General features: G+C 58.2%; 1 protein-coding gene across 2 annotated transcripts in view; it reads right to left on the bottom strand.

The window, feature by feature from the left end:
- The window catches only part of ATOH8 (atonal bHLH transcription factor 8), a 33,771-nt gene extending 17,164 nt beyond the window's left edge, over nucleotides 1–16,607 (bottom strand). Inside the window, exons 1-2 of one of the 2 annotated variants that reach the window (XM_082642784.1) lie at nucleotides 15,345–16,603; nucleotides 5,756–5,947 (exon numbers count right to left, since the gene is read on the bottom strand). In XM_082642784.1, the coding sequence (XP_082498910.1) occupies nucleotides 5,756–5,947; nucleotides 15,345–16,106 (954 nt within the window). In that variant the 5' untranslated portion in view covers nucleotides 16,107–16,603. Of the gene's footprint in view, nucleotides 1–5,755; nucleotides 5,948–15,307 lie in introns of those variants that run through there. The other variant, XM_082642785.1, reaches the window with a different exon arrangement.
- Nucleotides 16,608–17,226: the final 619 nt, after the last annotated feature.

Genomic DNA, 17,226 nt, shown 5'->3' with positions numbered 1-17,226 from the left:
AGGAAGGTTTATAAGCTCACACTTTACACACGAGAAAACGGGGGATCAGAGAAGTTAGGTAACACACCCGAGGTCACATGAGTAGGAAGTACCAGTGCCATGATTCGAACCCAGGTCTCCAGCGCCAAAGCCTACCCTTCCCCTACTTCATGGCCTCGCCAAGGGTCTCCCTGTTGTATGTGCCTTAAAGTTAAATGACAGCACCAGAGAGAACTGAAAGGAACTGTATGTAGGGTTCTCTCAACTCAACACCCACCTGTAGCATCCTGGACCACCGAGCCTCTGAAGGGGTTTCCAGCAGGACGCCCTGGCTCGAAGAGGTGCCCTGGAGGTTAGGGCATCAGAGGGGACTTTTCACATCTCTGACTTTCTGAGCATGAGAGGTTGGTTCTTTCTCACTGTCCGAGACCCCAAGTTTTCATTCATACACAGCGTGGTGGGGAGAAGGGTGGGGTCTGTGAGTGCGTGTCAGGCGGGGAGAGGAGGAGGAGGTGAAGACAGTGTGAAAGGAGAGGGGAAAGCAGCACCCCAGTGTCTCCCCCACCTCGGGACCACCCGGGGAACAGCAGAGGGCCAAGTTCTGCGTTCCAAGGAAGCCAGCTCCAAGCTAACCTGGGGGGCTCCCCAGCCCACGACCCCTCCATCCCAGTCCCTGCCAGCCGTGTGGACTAACGGTGTCAACTGAGAGAGGAGAAACGGCAGCTGAGAGAACACTCCGTGTTAGAACAAACAGCTGGCGACAAACGTCTATGTAATCGGAATGCCAGAAAAAATAAATTGCATCCATTTTTATGATGAGAAGGGAATTTGATGGTGGTTTCCCACCCACCCCCCTGCTTTCCCAGCATAGACGGACTCCATGGGCTTTGAAAGCACATGGTATTTAACTCAGTAACATGGCTTGGAGGATGTGGAAACAGGACCTCCTCTCACCACCCCATTTCCATGTGGGGGGCAGGACAGGGAAGTGGTAGGAGGCCCGGGCACCTCTCCTACTGGCCAGTTCCTCGGGCCTCTGAGCCTCAGATTCATTGTTCCTGGGACAACATCAGGATCCACCTTGAAGGGGTGGTGGGAGGAGTCAACGGGGTGATATGTCAGAAGCACTAAGCACCCAGCACCACGCCTGGCGTGGGATCCAGGCTCTAAGAATGTCAGGTAGTATCAGCATTCTCCCGGTGCACTGCACTGGGGTCCCAACAGTCTCTGTGAGCAACTTTCAGATCTGTGTGAAATGCCCGTGATGGGCAGAGGGGTTGGGAGAGTAAACGCCTGTTGTCATTTAGACAGAAAAAGGAGCTGAGGTGACCTCCGTTCGGAAAGTCTGACCAGAAGGGGCCTTAGAAATCACTTCCGGGGTCCACTCACCTTACAGAAGTGGAGACCAAAGCCCCAGTGGGGGTGACTGTGTACGTGGCAGGTGGGGACAGAGACAGGACGGTGTCCCTCAATGGGGACTCTGGGGATGCAGGAGACCCTGCCCACGAGGGGCTGGATCCAGCCAGAGCAGGTGCTGGAGACGCTGCCTCACATACTCTGGGGCTCCGGAACAGACCACAGAAAGAGCAGGTGCCACCAGGTCCTGTCCGAGGCCTGGTTTCAGCCACCCAGACAGAACCCTCTCGGCTCCCACTGACCCCGCAACCCAAAACCAATGTGCTACCTCAGCTGGCCCCCAGCACCAAAAATACAGAAGTCTGCACCCAAGATGATCTTCCCAACAGGAGTCCGGCTACCCTCGAACCTGCCATCGCCACGAAAAGCCTCCCCTACCCAGAAAGCAGCAGGAAGAGAGAAGACGCGGTCGACCTATGCCAGCCGCGGTGCCTCCTCTGGCACTGGACCACCCACAGGGTGAGAAGCAGCCTCTGGCCTTGCAGAGCCAGCCTTCCCTGCCCAGTTGGCACACGCGGCTACAGTCACAGCACCGGGGTCACCAATCGGTGCCCAGGTGTCTGGTAGGGCCCTTAGCTCAGGGCACCATAATGCACTTATCTCTCCCCACCACCGCCCCGCCAACCGGGGGCCTGTGAGAAACCTGGGGGCAGGAACTTACTGGCCATTTATCGCCAGGGCTTAAGCTATGCCATCAGCGGTAGTAGCTGCTGCCGCTGTTATTATTATTATTAATCATTCTTCACTGGAAGGCAGTGCCCTAGACTGTGGGAAACTGGTCCTCTCCTATCGCACAGGCCCGGCAATGCCCCCCCTGCCCAGGTGTGGAACGGCTCTGCTGCTCTTCGTTCTCTCCGCCTCAGAAGCTCCCAGGAGTTGCTGCTTTAAAAACAGGAGCTGCGGAAACATGGCCCAGAGCCAGGTGCTTAATGTGCATTATCTCGGGCTGCAGCCGGAGCTCGAGCTGAGATCTGCAGAGCCCTTCCACTCCTCCCACCTGTCTCTCTGCTTGGCAGCCTCCGACGGGCCTCTCTGCACGACCAGGGCTTCCAAACGGACCCTGGATCCTCAAAATCACTTCCTGTGAGGCCCAGATATAGAGGACTCACCCCTCAAGGGATATGGGTCCCCACCCCCAGCAAGGAAGGGCTGAGATGGGCAAAAGGATGTGCCTGGGGCCTAGAGGGTAAGTAAGGATCACTTTAAATCCCATTCTTAACACAGGTCTGGAGGGACAAGGCAGCTCATCAGTGGACACTGAGTACAATCTGTCAAGGCGGCACTCTGGAAAAGGGTCGCCCAGCCTCTGGGGCACATGAACGGTGAGAGAGCCACGCTCTGTGGGACGGCTCAGATCGCCATCAGTGGTGTTGGTCACGATCACTCATGGAGGACTTCCTTTCAGCTGGTCACTGACATCAGCATATTTTCTAGTTTCTTCCTTTCTTTATCCTTCATTAGAAATGTAAGCCTGGCTCACTCCCATCCCCAAACCCTCAGGCTGCCCTGAATGGCTGCAGGGGAGGGGCAATAGGGCCTTGATTTGAGCCTCACACCCACCTGCCCTGTCTACAGGGACTAGGGAGGGTCAGGCCCGCGCCATCGCAAATACCCATCACAGTGCCCACGTGCTGAGGATGGGATTCCCCAACACGGAGCTCACTGCCGGTGCTCGATAAACACTGCATGAATGAATGCATGAACAAATGAAGGAATGCGTCTCCAGGGACACCAGCTCCCTTGGTTCTGGTTAACAAAATGATGGCCTATCCCAGGCCCTCAGGGCCACTGGGCGGGTCACTGAAGGCCATCCCCGAGGGCACCCTGAAACTCACCTACCTGCATGGTGACAGATGCAGGAAGGCACACACACCAGGAGTGGGGTGCTGCTGTGACCTGCCCATCTACCAGGGCAGTTACAGGGCCCAAAAGGCCTCCGATGCCCCAGCAGCCCCAAGACCCTGTCCCATCCCTCCCTCTAAGTCCTCTGGGCAATGGTGGTTGTCCAGGCATGGTCCTCGGGAGATGGCAGCCTCAGGACGGCCCGCTCGGCAGGAGGGGCTGCAGGATGCAAGGGGCCCCTCGCCCTTCGGAGGCGAGGCAGGGCCTCGGCTTGTGGAGTCGGACTAGAAAGGGCCTTGGGAATCTCTGATGCGTCCACCATCCCCGTTTAGTGAGGGGAAAACCGAGGCAAGAAGAGGTCAAAAATGGGTCCAGGGGCTTCCCTGGTGGCGCAGTCGTTGGGAGTCCGCCTGCCAATGCAGGGGACACGGGTTCGTGCCCCGGTCTGGGAAGATCCCACATGCCGTGGAGCGGCTGGGCCTGTGCGTCCGGAGCCTGTGCTCCGCAACGGGAGAGGCTGCAACAGTGAGAGGCCCGCGGACCGCAAAAAAAAAAGAAGAAAAAAAAGAAATGGGTCCAAAATGATACAGCTAGTAGGTGGTGAGCCAGGCCTTGAACTCAGGGCTCTTTGATGCTCTTACCCACAATCTAACACCTCAGTCTCCCAATCTGGACAATGGGGAGGCTGGACCAGAGAGTCTCTAAGGTGTCTTAGATTTGATGTGATCTCAGGGGAAGCCAAACGCTCGTCTCTGCTGGGCATCGTCACCCCACCACCCCCCTTCTTCCGTCACCTCCCAAGCATCTAGTTCCTCCCCAGACCAGGGCACTTGCTCCAAGCAAAGAACAGCGAAGGAGGGTGGCCCAGCACTCTGGCCTTTGGTGGCTGACGGGAGGACTTGGGGAGGGGGGGATGGGGGCAGAGATGGGGGAAATGGCGCCTGCCCACCCTGCCCATCCACACCTCCGGCCAACCACCGCCGAATGCCAGGGGAAGTTCACCGGGAGTTTACGGCCTCCTTTGTCACAGAGCGCTGCATGGAGCCATCAATCAGGCCCTTAATTTACCCACGTCACTCTCCAGAGGAAAGCCGCCCTGCGAGCAGCCAGTGGCGCTTCCTCTCTCACCCACTTGATGAAGATTTCATCTAATTGGTCCACATTAAATCACTCCCAGGGTCTCAACGTGCCATCACCGCAGCAGTGGCAGTGGCTGGCGGTGGGGACAGGCCGGGGGCCCTCCCTGCTGTGGGCAGGAGAGTCCACAGAGAGCCTCCCTGGCTGGAAGCCTCTTGAAGGGGCCCCTGGGAAACCTGGAGAACCCAGAGAGGGGCCTCCTTGAAAAGGGGGGCCGGGGGAGGAATGTCAGGGATGCGGGGAGGGGCCGGCCAGGAAGGAAGGAGGAGGTGATAGGAAGGAATGAAAGGAGGAAGCCAGAGTCACTGAGCTCCCCCCCAACCCCGCTCCCCACCCCTGGATGCCCAGGGCAGTCAGGCATCTCTAACCACCTCTACCCTCTTCATGGATGCACACTGGGTCCCACCCTCTGTCTCTCTCCCTCTAGCCTCGTGGGCACAGAGATCCAGAGGGTTGCCATAAGCCGTGCTCTGCACAGCCTGGCAATGACCCTCAACTGGAAATGCTGGAAGCCTAGGCCATCTGGGAAGCATAGCTGTGCCCGACACCTTTCCTCCTGCCCACATTTCTCCACACACATCCGGCTTTGTACAGGCTGCTCCCTTTGCCTCAGATATTGTTCCTGCTTCATCTGCCCGGTGACCTCCTGGGTGTCCAGCTCAAACACCACTTACATAAAGATGACCTTTCAAACTCCCTTGGGCAGGAGAGGTCCCTTCTCTGCCTGGCCTTCCCCTGCCCCAGCACAGGCCTGCGGGGCCTCCTTTACTACCCTCTTCTGCCCTTGTCCACAGGCAAGAGGGTCTCTGAGCATCCTGTGAGCTGCAGGGGTGCTGCGACCATATGTTTATCATTTTTATACCCCTGACCGGCAAGCGTGGCCAAGGCTGGGGCTCAGTAAATCTCTTCAGAATGAATGAATGAATGAATGAGTATCACGTGCCTTAATGCGTGGCCTCAGGTAACCCACAGGCCAAGTCACATTACCAAAACACACCGAAGGGCTCTCTTGGGCTGTTACCAGTTCAGGAGATCTCACCCTGATATGACATCAATCAGGGGTCGCATGGGGGATTCACCCTAAGAGCATGTAAGGCCGGAAAGAGCTTCAGAGATGAGCTGTCCTCCTCATTGAAGTGATGGACAAACGCAGGCCCAGGGTGACTGTCCCAGGCACCCAGCAGCCCCATTACCAGGAGTCGAGTCACACACAATCCCAGGGGCCTGAGGAGCCCTGAAGCTGGCACGAACCCCAGCAAAGCTCCTAAAGGCCGAGCTCACCGGTCCCTCTGGAAGCCTGGGGGAGTGAGGGGCTCCCCAAGTTCCTGTCCCCACCTCTCTGTCTTCCCAGGAGGCTGCTGCCTGCGTGGCTGGCACGTACCTTGCGTTTCTTGGCACGGCCCTCGGCCTGCAGGGTGCGGGTGCAGCGCTGTACACACTCGGAGAAGCTGAGGTTGCTATGGTCGGCGCTGTAGTCGAGGTCGGCCAGCCGCGCCAGGGACAGGATGTAGTTACAGGCGATCCTCAGGATGGCCAGCTTGGACAGCTTCTGCCCATATGAGTAACATGGCACCTGGAGGGTGAGAAGGCGTCAGGAGGGGCTGCCAGGGTCTCTGCTGAGAACGGCCCGGGGGCACCTCAGCCAGGCAGGTGTAGGGCCCCTCACACTGACATCTGCACCGCCAGACAGGGGACTGCGGGGCGGCAGAGGTGGCCCATCTAAGCCCTCAACCCGGATTTTATTCCCTGTTCTAAGCACCCGCTGTTTCCACACGCACAACCTTGGGAGGCATCCACATTCCCATGTCACAGGGGAAGAAACCGAGACTTAGCTCTGGCCCGAACGTCGGTTAGCACGAAGCACAGTAAGTTCCCCCAGGACAGAGCTCCACCCACCTCCCTCCCTGAGAAGGAATGTCTCAGAGAGAACCGATGTTTTTTAGCTCTGAGGGTCTATTTATGCATTCAGTGGCACTCATCTTGCTGGGCACTTGGGGTCCAACAACAAACAATAACTCGGGCCTGCCATCAGAGAAGTTACACTCAAGACAGATGTTATAACGTCAGAGCAGAGTTAGGTGCCCGGGACTGTGGGAACAGACCAGAAGCAAAGTGGCAGTGCTCAGCTGGGGGGCCCACACATGATTGGCTTTCTTTTGCTTTTCTCTTTTTCCTTCTGCCCTCTGGACCTGGGGCGCTGCTGGGCATTGCAACAGGACAGCCCCAACCAGACTTGACAGCCTTGACATTCATCACCAACTAGACACTCACTGATGACACAGGAATTTGTATGGGTGAAGCGATGGCATCTCTAACATTGTCCACCAATGCTCCTGCTGCTTGAGCAAAAAGCTACAAAGACCGCAGCAGAGTTCTGTGTCGTAACACGGAGACATCGCCACAAAGTCCACCTGACAGGTGCTAACCAACAGAGCTGCTCTGATGCGTCATTCACCTAAATGGCCCAGACGTGCACTGCAACCAAGGCTGCGGTATCCTCCTCTCTATGGCCCTCCAGGATCTACATACAGCATCCATCCCCACCACGGCTACCTGGTACTAACCCTCAGCCCACAGAGAGTGGGGCGCCTTGCAGGGACCACTCAACAAGTATGCCGGGCACTGTTCTGGACCAGTGGTTCTCAACCAGGGACAATGTTGTCCCTAAGGGGCAGCTGGCCAGGTCTGCAGACATTCTTGACGGTCACCACTGGGGAGCAGGCGGGGAGGGGCTACTGGCCAGTAGTAGGCAGAGGCCAGGGATGCTGCTAAACATCCTACAATGCTCAGGATCCTACGATGCCTCCACCACAAAGAATGACCCAGCCCAAAACGTCAGCAGCGCTGTGGTCGAGAAAGCATAATCAAGAGAGCCGCTTCAGGGGCTTCCCTGGTGGCGCAGTGGTTGAGAGTCCGCCTGCCGATGCAGGGGACACGGGTTCGTGCCCCGGTCCGGGAAGATCCCACATGCCGTGGAGCGGCTGGGCCCGTGAGCCATGGCCGCTGAGCCTGCGTGTCCGGAGCCCGTGCTCTGCAACGGGAGAGGCCACAACAGTGAGAGGCCCGTGTATCGTGTATCGCAGAAAAAAAAAAACAAAAAAACAAAAAAACAGAGCCGCTTCAGATGAGGACCCTAAACGCGTCGACATCTTGATCTCACGTTAAAGCTCACTTCGTCCAGGAGCTTCCCCTGACCTCCCACCCAGCCCTACCCCGGGGACTAGGGCTGCCTCCCCTTGATGGTGCTCTAATAGCCCGCCATCTGTCCTTAACTCTTGATTACCGTGACTCATTTAATGGTCAGTCTCTGTGTGAGCTGTCAGGGGAAGGCCTCTGTATGCAGAGTCTAGCCCAGGTCCTGCCCATCACCGGCCTCCAAAGGGTTTGTTGACTGAGGGAATGAATGAACAGATGAATGCTCTCCCTCCATATCTATCAGGTGACTCCAGAAGGTTTAGAACTGGGTTCAAAAACCGTTCTCTCTCTCTCTCTCTCTTTTTTTTTTTTTGGCCACACCGCTCAGCTTGTAGGATCTTAGTTCCCGGACCTGAGATTGAACCCACGTCCCCTATAGTGGAAGCATGGAGTCCTAAGCACTGGACCTCCAGGGAATTCCCAAAATTCTCTGAGGATAAAGATTTAGTTATTTGGTGCAGAGGTGAAGCTCATACACCTTTGGGTCACCTGGGCTAACTCCTGGCTCTAGCTACAAACCCTGGGCAAGAGACATAACCGTTCTGAGCCTTGGTGTCTTTGTCATATTGCTAACAGGACTGACCACACAGCGTGGTGAGGACTAAAGGAGATGGCATATGCGCTGCACACAGTAAGGCCTGATACAAGTCAGTGACATTAGTACGGTGTGTGTTGCAGAGGGTCTCTAAAGAGGGGCTCCAGAGAGGGTGAGAAGCAGGAGATCTGGAGCCAGGACATAGTGCCTGCTCATGCCCCACCCCGTGGGGGTCCTGAGACCGTAGGCCCGAGGTGAGGTTTGCTGTCACCTCTCAAAATCCTCCAGCAGCCAAGGAGGTGCCCTTCACCAGGCCAGGAAATGCAGGGAGGGGCAGGGAGGTGACACAGGGACCACCAACTCCTGTGCATCCCCCTTCCCCTCCCAGCCCTGGCCACAGCTCCAAACCCATCTGAGAAAAGCCTGAGGAGCAATGCACTTTGCCTGTTCTCATCCGGAGTCCAGTGAATCCTGCTTTATCAGCCTGAACAAATGAACAAGGTCTGTGGCACAGAAAGGTTCCCTGGGGCAGGGGCATGGGTCTCAGGAACGATCCTAGCACCTCTGCCTCCCCTGCACCCAGGGAGGGAGTGCCTGCCTGGTGGAGGCTCTGGACACTGGGCACAGCTCTGTGACACAGGGCCGAGTGTGTTGTTACCCAGAGGCCATGCTGGGAGTTACCCAGCTCTTTGAGCCCTGGGCCCTGAGCAGCTGGGCTTCCCTGCCAGCGGGGAGCAGGGATCTTGGAAGGGATCTGCACGTGGGGATCCAGGGTCATTGCGGGACCACAGAGCAACAGATGAGGTCAAGGCCGACCTAGGGGCTCCCGTGCCAAGTTCTGAGCCAGTTTTGCCCCAGATTTGTCACTCTGTCCCACTGCTTGTGTCCAAGTCCAGGTCTAACAAGAAAACCATCTATTGAGGGGGCTTCCCTGGTGGCGCAGTGGTTAAGAATCCACCTGCCAGTGCAGGGGACACGGGTTTGAGCCCTGGTCCGGGAAGATCCCACTTGCCGTGGAGCAACTAAGCCCGTGCGCCACAGCTACTGAAGCCTGCACGCCTGGAGCCCATGCTCCGCAGCGGGAGAAGCCGCCGCAATGAGAGGCCCGTGCACCGCAGCGAAGAGTGGCCCCCACTCGCTGCAACTAGAGAAAGCCCTACGTCACGCTGCAACGAAGACCCAACGCAGCCAAAAATAAATAAATAAATAAAATAAATTGAGAAGCAACTGTGGAGTTTAAAAAAAAAAAAAAAATCTATTGAGCTCTGGTTGTTTACCTGGCACCGTGGTCACTATTTACAGGTAGTTTCAGCCCATTGAAACTTTCCCCCAAATAAAGATTGTTACCCCATCTGCACATGAGGAAACAGAGAGGTGACATATTGGGCCCCAGGTCACTCAGCTAAGACCCGGTTGGAGCCAGAAGCTCGTGTGTTTATCGCCCAAGGAAGGCGGGCTCTGCAAACTCCCACCACCAGCGGTGGGGATCCTGGTGCCCACGGCCCAGGATGCAGCAGCTGGGCCCCCGAAAGCCCAGCTCAGAGGCACCCTGGCCTAAGAGGATCTGATTCTAGGAGGTCAAGGTAAGGCAGAAAGAGCTGGTCTGAATCCCAAACAGCGGGGTGACTTTGGACAGGCAGCTTCACCTCTCTGAGCCTCAGTTTTCTTATCTGGAGAGTGGGAATAATGCCTGGGTACCCTGGATGACTGTTGGAACCAGGTCATCCCCTTGCTGTTTCTTGTGATCTACTAAGGCCAGGCAGAGGGCTGGGTGTTGTGAATATAATTCATCTTTAAACAGCGCCATGAGGTAGAAATGACGATTTCCACTTTACAGAGAAGCATCTGATGCCCAGGGAGTGTAAGAACTTCCTGTATCTCTCAGCTGATGAAAGATGAGCTGGGTTTTGAACTCACACCTTAGCTGGGCTCTTTCCAATCAGCCAGAAGCAACGGCTTGGGGGTATGGACGAGTATCTATAGCCTATGGTGGGGAGGTGGGCAGCCCACCCTTCTGAGCAGGGGATGGAGAGTTCTGGACTCCATGGGACCCCAGCCTTGGTGCATTACCTGTCTGAGCATCCACAGCGAGGCCCAGAGCCCAGCCATCCCAACACCTGCCGGAGACCACACAGCAGTCATCTGCTCAGCCTGGGCAGAGGACAGAAGCCACAGGAGGCAGCAAGGCCGCTCGGCTCCAGCTCCTGACAGGCAGCCACACTTCCTGTAAAGTAAAAGCACCTGCCCCACGCTCGCCCCACAAGAATTGTTACGCTTCAGAGAAGCAGGTGCAGTATGGGGAGTTTTCACCAGGTCCCACGTGCCCCTAAAAGATTCCATCCCACCTACCCCAAGCTGGACCCTCTCCTGGCTCCAGCAAGCGGGAAAAAGCAGGAAGGGCACCGGCCTGGGATTCTGAGGACCTACCTCTACTCCGGGCCATCCACGTGACCTTAGATCCACAACCTTAGGGGACATCAGTTTCCTCACCAATAAAATGGGCATCAGAATACCTGCTACCTCAGAATGGAACTGCCATGGGTAGATGCAGGGAGGTGCTACAGAGAAGCAAAGCCAGGAACCAACCAGCCAGTGCAGGGGAGGCCTGGAAGCCCTCCACCCTCTTGCCTCTGTGCCAACTCCTACCCACCCTTCAGACCCAGCCCAAGACGCCCACCGGGACTCCTGGACCTACAGAGCTCCAACATCACTGCATCCCCGGCACACAGCCCAGCACTTGATCCCATTTGAAATTTTTCTCTAATCGGCTCGTGTCAGTGAGTGCTGGCTCCCTGGGGTGAAGCCGCTCTACACAGAGCTGTTCAAGGTCCTTGTCAAGTTCTATTTAAACAAAATCCCAACCTGCTACACAGCAACGAGGCTGGACCCTGAGAACCTGGGTCTGAGTAGTTAAGAGCCGTGGCCCAGGGCCAGACAGGACAAATCCTGGTCCCTCACTCCCCCTCTGTAAGCATCCCCATCTGTGAAATGGGAAGGCAGCACGACAACAGGGCCAGGTAAGGCACTTCACCCCGTGCAGTGAGGCTCAACAAGCTGCTGTCCTGGTGACTGTGGATGCGAGGGGGCAGGAGAGAGGCCTCTGTCACCCCTCTCCCATCTGGATGCAAGCAGGTCCGTCCCCTATTCCCTGAGGAGGGGGGTACAGGGTGCAGTGGGGCCATGGGCCCCTGGCATCCTATGGGGTCTGAGATTGAGGGAGGTGCTGGGCTGGGGGTGCCATCCTCATGCCCCCTCCTGGGCCATCCTGGGTTCACTTGTTGAGGATTCCCTGGGACATTCCAGGGGCAGCAGGGGAGGGGGCCACTGGTTTGACACTTCAGCAGGTTCTGAGGGCTCCTCCTTGCTGCCCCAGGCCTCTGCCCGGCTAGGCTGCCATTCCTCCATCAATGCTGAGGGGCTTTCTGCTTCTCGGGGAGAGAGGAAATCTGCACAAATCTGCACACACACCCGATGCCCCGAGGGTGAGCACAGCCTGTGAACCAGAAGGTTCTGCGGGGGAGGCCGAGGCCCACAGCTCTGGTCCCTCCCCTCACCCGCCCAGCAAGGCCAGGCTTTCCCTTGGACCCTCTCCCACCCGGCCTGGAGCAGCCCTGCACATGGGCCAGGCCCAGCTATGCACACATGGCCTTCACGTGAGGCGGCGGGGAGGGCCCCGAGCAGCTGGGCTGGTGGCATGTGCTGTGGCCGGACCATCTGCCCCGCATACACACCCCCTGGCCCCGCTGCCGGGGGTCTCCCTCTCCCCCACCTGCACTTCTCATGGCCAAGCGGCCCCCCACCCCATTCCCTTCCTGGTTGAGAGCGTGATGGGTTGGACAACACAGAAGACTGTCTGGCTTCCCCCTGCTGGGGGTGGACAGCTCCGGGGTGGTCACCAGGCTGAAGAGCGGGGCCGTCAGGAGCCCGGGCCCTGGAGCGTCTCGCTGACTCCGATTCGAATCCAGGCTCTGCAATGCCAGCGGCACACAGCCACGCAGGCTGTGACTGAACCACGCCCCGGAGGGCGCCGGCACCCTGAAGCCTAGTGAATGGCAGGCCGGGGAGGCATGCAGGGCAAAACCCAGGAGGCCTCATGCGGTGGCCAAAGGCTGCGAGACCTCCACCAACTTACAGAAGTTCCCTGAACCTCGGCCTCACCGTCCGTGAAACAGGGGTGAGAATGAGGGCGGGGGGATGGGGGTGGGAACAATACCTACTTCACTAAATGAACTAATACGCATAACACGCTTAGCACACGACCCCGTACAAAGGAAGCATCTGATAAATGGCAGCTTCTATGATTATTATTAAAATGACTACAGAATTCTTATTTCTACATCTGTCAAGGCCTTTGCCCAGCACTGAGGCCGTTGCAGACGTTCGAGAAACGTCCATTCCTCCTACGGCCCCCATTCCTTTCTTCATTCGCTCTCTGCAGAGAAGCGCTGTATGAGGTAAGCATTGTCACCATTTTCCAACTTTAGCAACTGAGGCTCAGAGAGGGAAAGTGACTTGTCCACGGTCACACAGAACGCATACGGCAGAGGTATAACTCCAACTCCGGCCTCCGGACTCCCCGCCCAGTGCTCTTTTCACCGTACCAGGAAGCTGCTCAGAGAAATGAAGCCCCAGACCAGAGCCACAGTCCCAGAACTGACCTCGGTGCTGCAACAGCCATGGCCTCATTTCAGGAGAAACCATCCTTTTTCCTCACCCTCCTCTCCCAGGGTCCATTTCAGACAGTCAAGCCTAAGCCTAGATCCAGAGTCACAGCCTGCCTGGATAGGGGCCCACACACACAGACGCACACGAGTGTGTGTGTGTATTCATGTGCGCACTGTCTACAGGTGGGATACTGAGGTCCAGAGGAGGAAGAAGCGCCTCTGAGACACAGGACTTTCCCCATCGGATGGGGGCTGTGATGTGGATGTTGAGTGTGCCCTAGCGATATTTCCTTCCCTCGCAGACAATAGACCGGTGCCCACCAGCAGCCTTTTTGGGGAAAGGACAGATGGACTGGGCAAGGGGGGCAACAAACCAGAGCAGGCGCTTCTGATCACACATTTGTGTGTGCTCTTGGGCACGAGTACTGATCGTGTGTACAGGTACAGCTGTGTGTACCTGTGTGTGTGTGTGTGTGCACGCGCTTTCTCCCGGAATTTGTCCCTCTTATATAGAACTTCCGCACAAGAAGGACAGAAGTGAAAGGAAACCACGATTATCAATCTCATCTCAGAGAGTCAGCCATGTGTACACCCACCTTCCGACTTAACGAGTGCAGGGCCCACAGCGCTGATACAGCTGACATTGTGAGAAGCATTTGGCCAGGCGGGCATTCCAGAAACTTCTGTCACCTTCCCTAACCCACTAGGTGATCTTGGAAGCGCTTCCTTCCTTCTTTCTCCAGGCCCCAGTTTTCCATTCCATTAAATGGAAAGCTAATTCAACCGACAGGGATGTGAAGATCAAATAAGATGGAATTTGTTACTGAAAGAAGTTAAAGCCACTGGACAAATGAGATGTAGTTGAACACACAGAGACCGTGAATACTTTCTCGGAACTGAAAGAGGCAGCTGGAGGAGTAAAAAGGACACTGAACTGTCAGTTAAAGGACCGAGGTGCCAGCCCTGACCTTCCCCTCACCAGCTGTGATGCTCTGGGCACGTGGCCTCCCCAATCTGAGAGGGGTTGCCCTAGCTGCAAGGTGAGCAGGTGGACAGTCATCTCTCTGCCATCTCATCCTTCCAGCCTGGGCGGTAGGTAGCAGGATGCCCTCCAAGCTGCCACCCTCTGACACAGAGCCACTGCCCGAGGGCGAAACTGAATTCTCCACTGGGCCCACTGCCCAAGGTCCCAACTGTCTATGACAGTTATCTGACTCCTCCATTCCACTCCACCTCACTGACCAATCATCTTACTCGAGCCCAAATGTGACACTTTGGCTCAAAAGTCATAGAAACTCTTTTCCCCAGGAGTTTAATTCCCTTCCCATGGATGGACCCAGGCACCTTCCCTGCCCCACCCACAGGAGGAAGAGGAGAGAGTGTGATCCAAAAAGAAGATCATGTTTTCTGAAATCCTTTGTTGTTGGCTAAAGCCCAGAGAGGGTGAGTAACTTTCCTGAAGTCACACAGGAAGTCAGCTGCACAGCAAGCAAAAATCCTGACCATTCAAACCAGTCACATCCACCCCCCCAACCCTTCCCCATGCCCTGTGTGGGGTGGGGGCAGGGGGCACTTACCACACTCCTCTTAGATCTCCGCTCTGTGAAAATGAGCAGCCTAGAATCCCGGGGCAGTCTCAATCTTGTCTAAGTGGAATTGTAAGACTGCCACTCCCCACTATGGGTAATTCTTGGACAAATATTCTTTCCCATCGGCCCCAGAAGACAGTGTCTGGTGAGGACAGCCCCCACCTGTCCCAAACTAAGAAGCCCCTAACCCACCCCAGAACTAGGTTCTGAAGATTCCCCGAACCAATCAGTCCCCTCAGCAGACCTGCCTGCTTCAACATGCGGCGGGCGGCGGTGGGCAGCAGTGGAGGGGCTCTCCTGCGAAGGCCCTCTCCAGCCAATTCCTGAGGCCGCCCCTGCAGAGGGGACTCAGGCTTGTACCCTGGGTCCTGAAGGACACCAGGAGCGAGGGGTGCAGAGCGCAGAAGCAACCTGAGTTCAGGGGCATCCCTGCTGGGAGGTGGAGGCTGAGGAGGGGCTGACAGGTTCCCGCGGAATGCGGGACCCTTATGTTCTGGCAAAACCAGGACCACCCCTCCGCAGCATTCCGGGCCTCCAAGACCACGCCAAACTGCCGGAAGGGTAGGGGTCTTCCCCCTTTCCCCGCCGGAGACAGATTCCCACATTGCCCCTCTCCACTCCCCACCGCGCCCAAGGGACCCCGGGAGACAAATATTCGCTGCCATAAACGTGAACTATGAGGGGTGAAGTCAGACGCGCAGACAGGGTCACCCCAGGGGGGATGGGGGTGGCTGTAACCAGGGCGTGCCCGAGCCAGAGGTCTCGAACCCTCACCCCCACTTTGCAGACTAAGAGCCGTACCAACGCTGTGGCAAAGGTCACTGCCCCAGGAGGACCCAAAGCTGTCTGGGCCCTGGGGCCGACCGGGCGGGGACAACTTGCCGCATACCCACGCCCTCATCCTCCCTAAAGTCCCCCAGCCACTCACCCACCCACTCCCGCAGTCATACCCGGGCGCAGTGAGGGTGTGTGGCTGGGAGCCGGTACCTGCTTCCTGAGCGCCTCGAAGGCTGCGCTGATGGTGTGCACCCTCGTCCGCTCCCTGGCGTTCGCCAGGAGCCTCCGGGTCTGCTGCAGGGCTTTGATCTCGGAGGAGGCGGCTGTAGCTTCGCCCGGCCGTTTCCTAGGCGACGCGGAGGAATCCGGGTGGTTATTGTAAATTACGTGTGAAATTGACGAGTAAGAACTTTCCCCAGGGCGCGTGGGGGGGGCCGGGCGCACTGAGGGCTCCGGGGGAGCAGGGGCCGCCGACGGCGTGGGGCGTGCTGGCGGTGCGCACAGCAAGATGCGGGGACGTAGGCCGGGCTCCCGGAAAGGCTGTGCCTCGGGACCCCCAGGTACCTGGCCCTGGGGCGCTGGAGGCGGCGGCGGTGGCGGCGGCGTGGGGAGTCCCGGCCCCACTGCGCCCAGGGCGAAGCCGCGTTTCCGCGCGTCCAAGACCTCCGGAGCCCGGGCGACCCCGCGCTCCCCGGCCGTGTCCGCGCCCCCACCTGAGGGAACGGCCGGCGCCACCCGGGCTGGCACCGGGGCCGGGACCGGCTGCAGCCGCTGGGTCCTGTCCCGCAGCCCGTCGGTGGCGGCGGCGCCGGCGCCGTGCTCGGGCGCTTCCAAGTCCAATCGGAAAGTTTTATAGCCGTTCGCGCGCCGCGCCGGCTCCTTGCCTTTCCTCTTGAGCTTCTTGAGGCCATTCAGCTCCTTCACGCACACGGTCTTCCACGGCCCGTCCTCGAGAACCGGGATGTGCTTCATGGCGCGGGCAGCGCGCAAGGCAGGGGCGTGGGGCTGCCCGGGAAGCGCGCCCGCCGCGCTCGCTCTACACGCTGCGCGCCGGCTCTGCCCGGGCGGCCGCGGCGCTCAGCGCCTCGGAGTCTCCAGCTCTCCCCCTGCTCGCTCCCTCCCTCCCTCCCTCCCTTTCTCCCCCTCGTCCGGGGCAGCTGCGCCGCCGGCTCCGCGAAGCCGCCGGGCTGTCCGTTCCCGGAGCGCTCAGAGTGTCATCTGAAGTCGCTGCCGCCGTGCCAGCATTTCTGGAGAACGCCCGCTGCGCTCCATCTGTGTTTGTTTAGCCTCAGTTTACACAGAAGCCCAATTCGCGAGATCAGTCAGCGCCGCCGCCCGGAGAGGAGGCAGCTCCCGCCGCAGCCTCCCCAGCCCCGGCCGCCCGAGCCGCGAGCGCCTTTAAAGAAACAGGAAGCATTTTTCAAAACAGCTGGGCTGCCGGCCGCCTCCTTTGTCCGCGTCCTCTCCACCTCCCCCCACCCCCATCCCTTCTGCCCAGAACCTGGTCCTCTGACTCTCCCTCCCCGCCCCCTCCTCAAGTCCGGGGCGCTTCTCTTTCCCCAGAGGACAGTCCGCTCCCGAGCACGTGCCTTCTGGGCCCTTCGGCCCTTCCCCACATCAGAGCCGGGCCTTGTCTCCCTGGCCTTGCTGACCTCTCGGTGACGCAGCGTCGCCTTCCGCACCCAGCACCTCCGCGTCCAGCCCTCCACCCCAGCTTGCCAATCGAGAAAGAAACAGAATGGCGACTTCTCCTGGGGGGCGGGGGTGGGGGGTAGGTCCACGAGGGAAGGGAAAGGTTCTGGGGTTGCCCGAGACCCCCACTCCCCCTGCACCGCAGCCCCATCCGCTCGGGTCACTTGCTGGAGCAGAGAGACCAGGAGCAGAAGGGCTAAGCGCCAGGCAAACTGAGGCTCTGAAAAGGAACGGGCTTTCCCACGGTCACGCAGCGAGTTAAAGAGGCCGAGCAGCGTGGAAGCTTTGGGTTTAGACGCGGCATCTGGGAGAATCTCAAGTCACCTCACCGCAGGTTGCCCGCTACGTTGCTGTGGGGAATTCAGCCCCAGGCACGTAGCGGGTACCAGTCAAATGGAAG

This window comes from Mesoplodon mirus, assembly GCF_964341445.2.
Source record: "Mesoplodon mirus genome assembly, chromosome: 14".
In the NCBI taxonomy this organism is placed as follows: domain Eukaryota; kingdom Metazoa; phylum Chordata; class Mammalia; order Artiodactyla; family Ziphiidae; genus Mesoplodon; species Mesoplodon mirus.
This window is presented reverse-complemented; position numbering and strand designations above follow the sequence as displayed.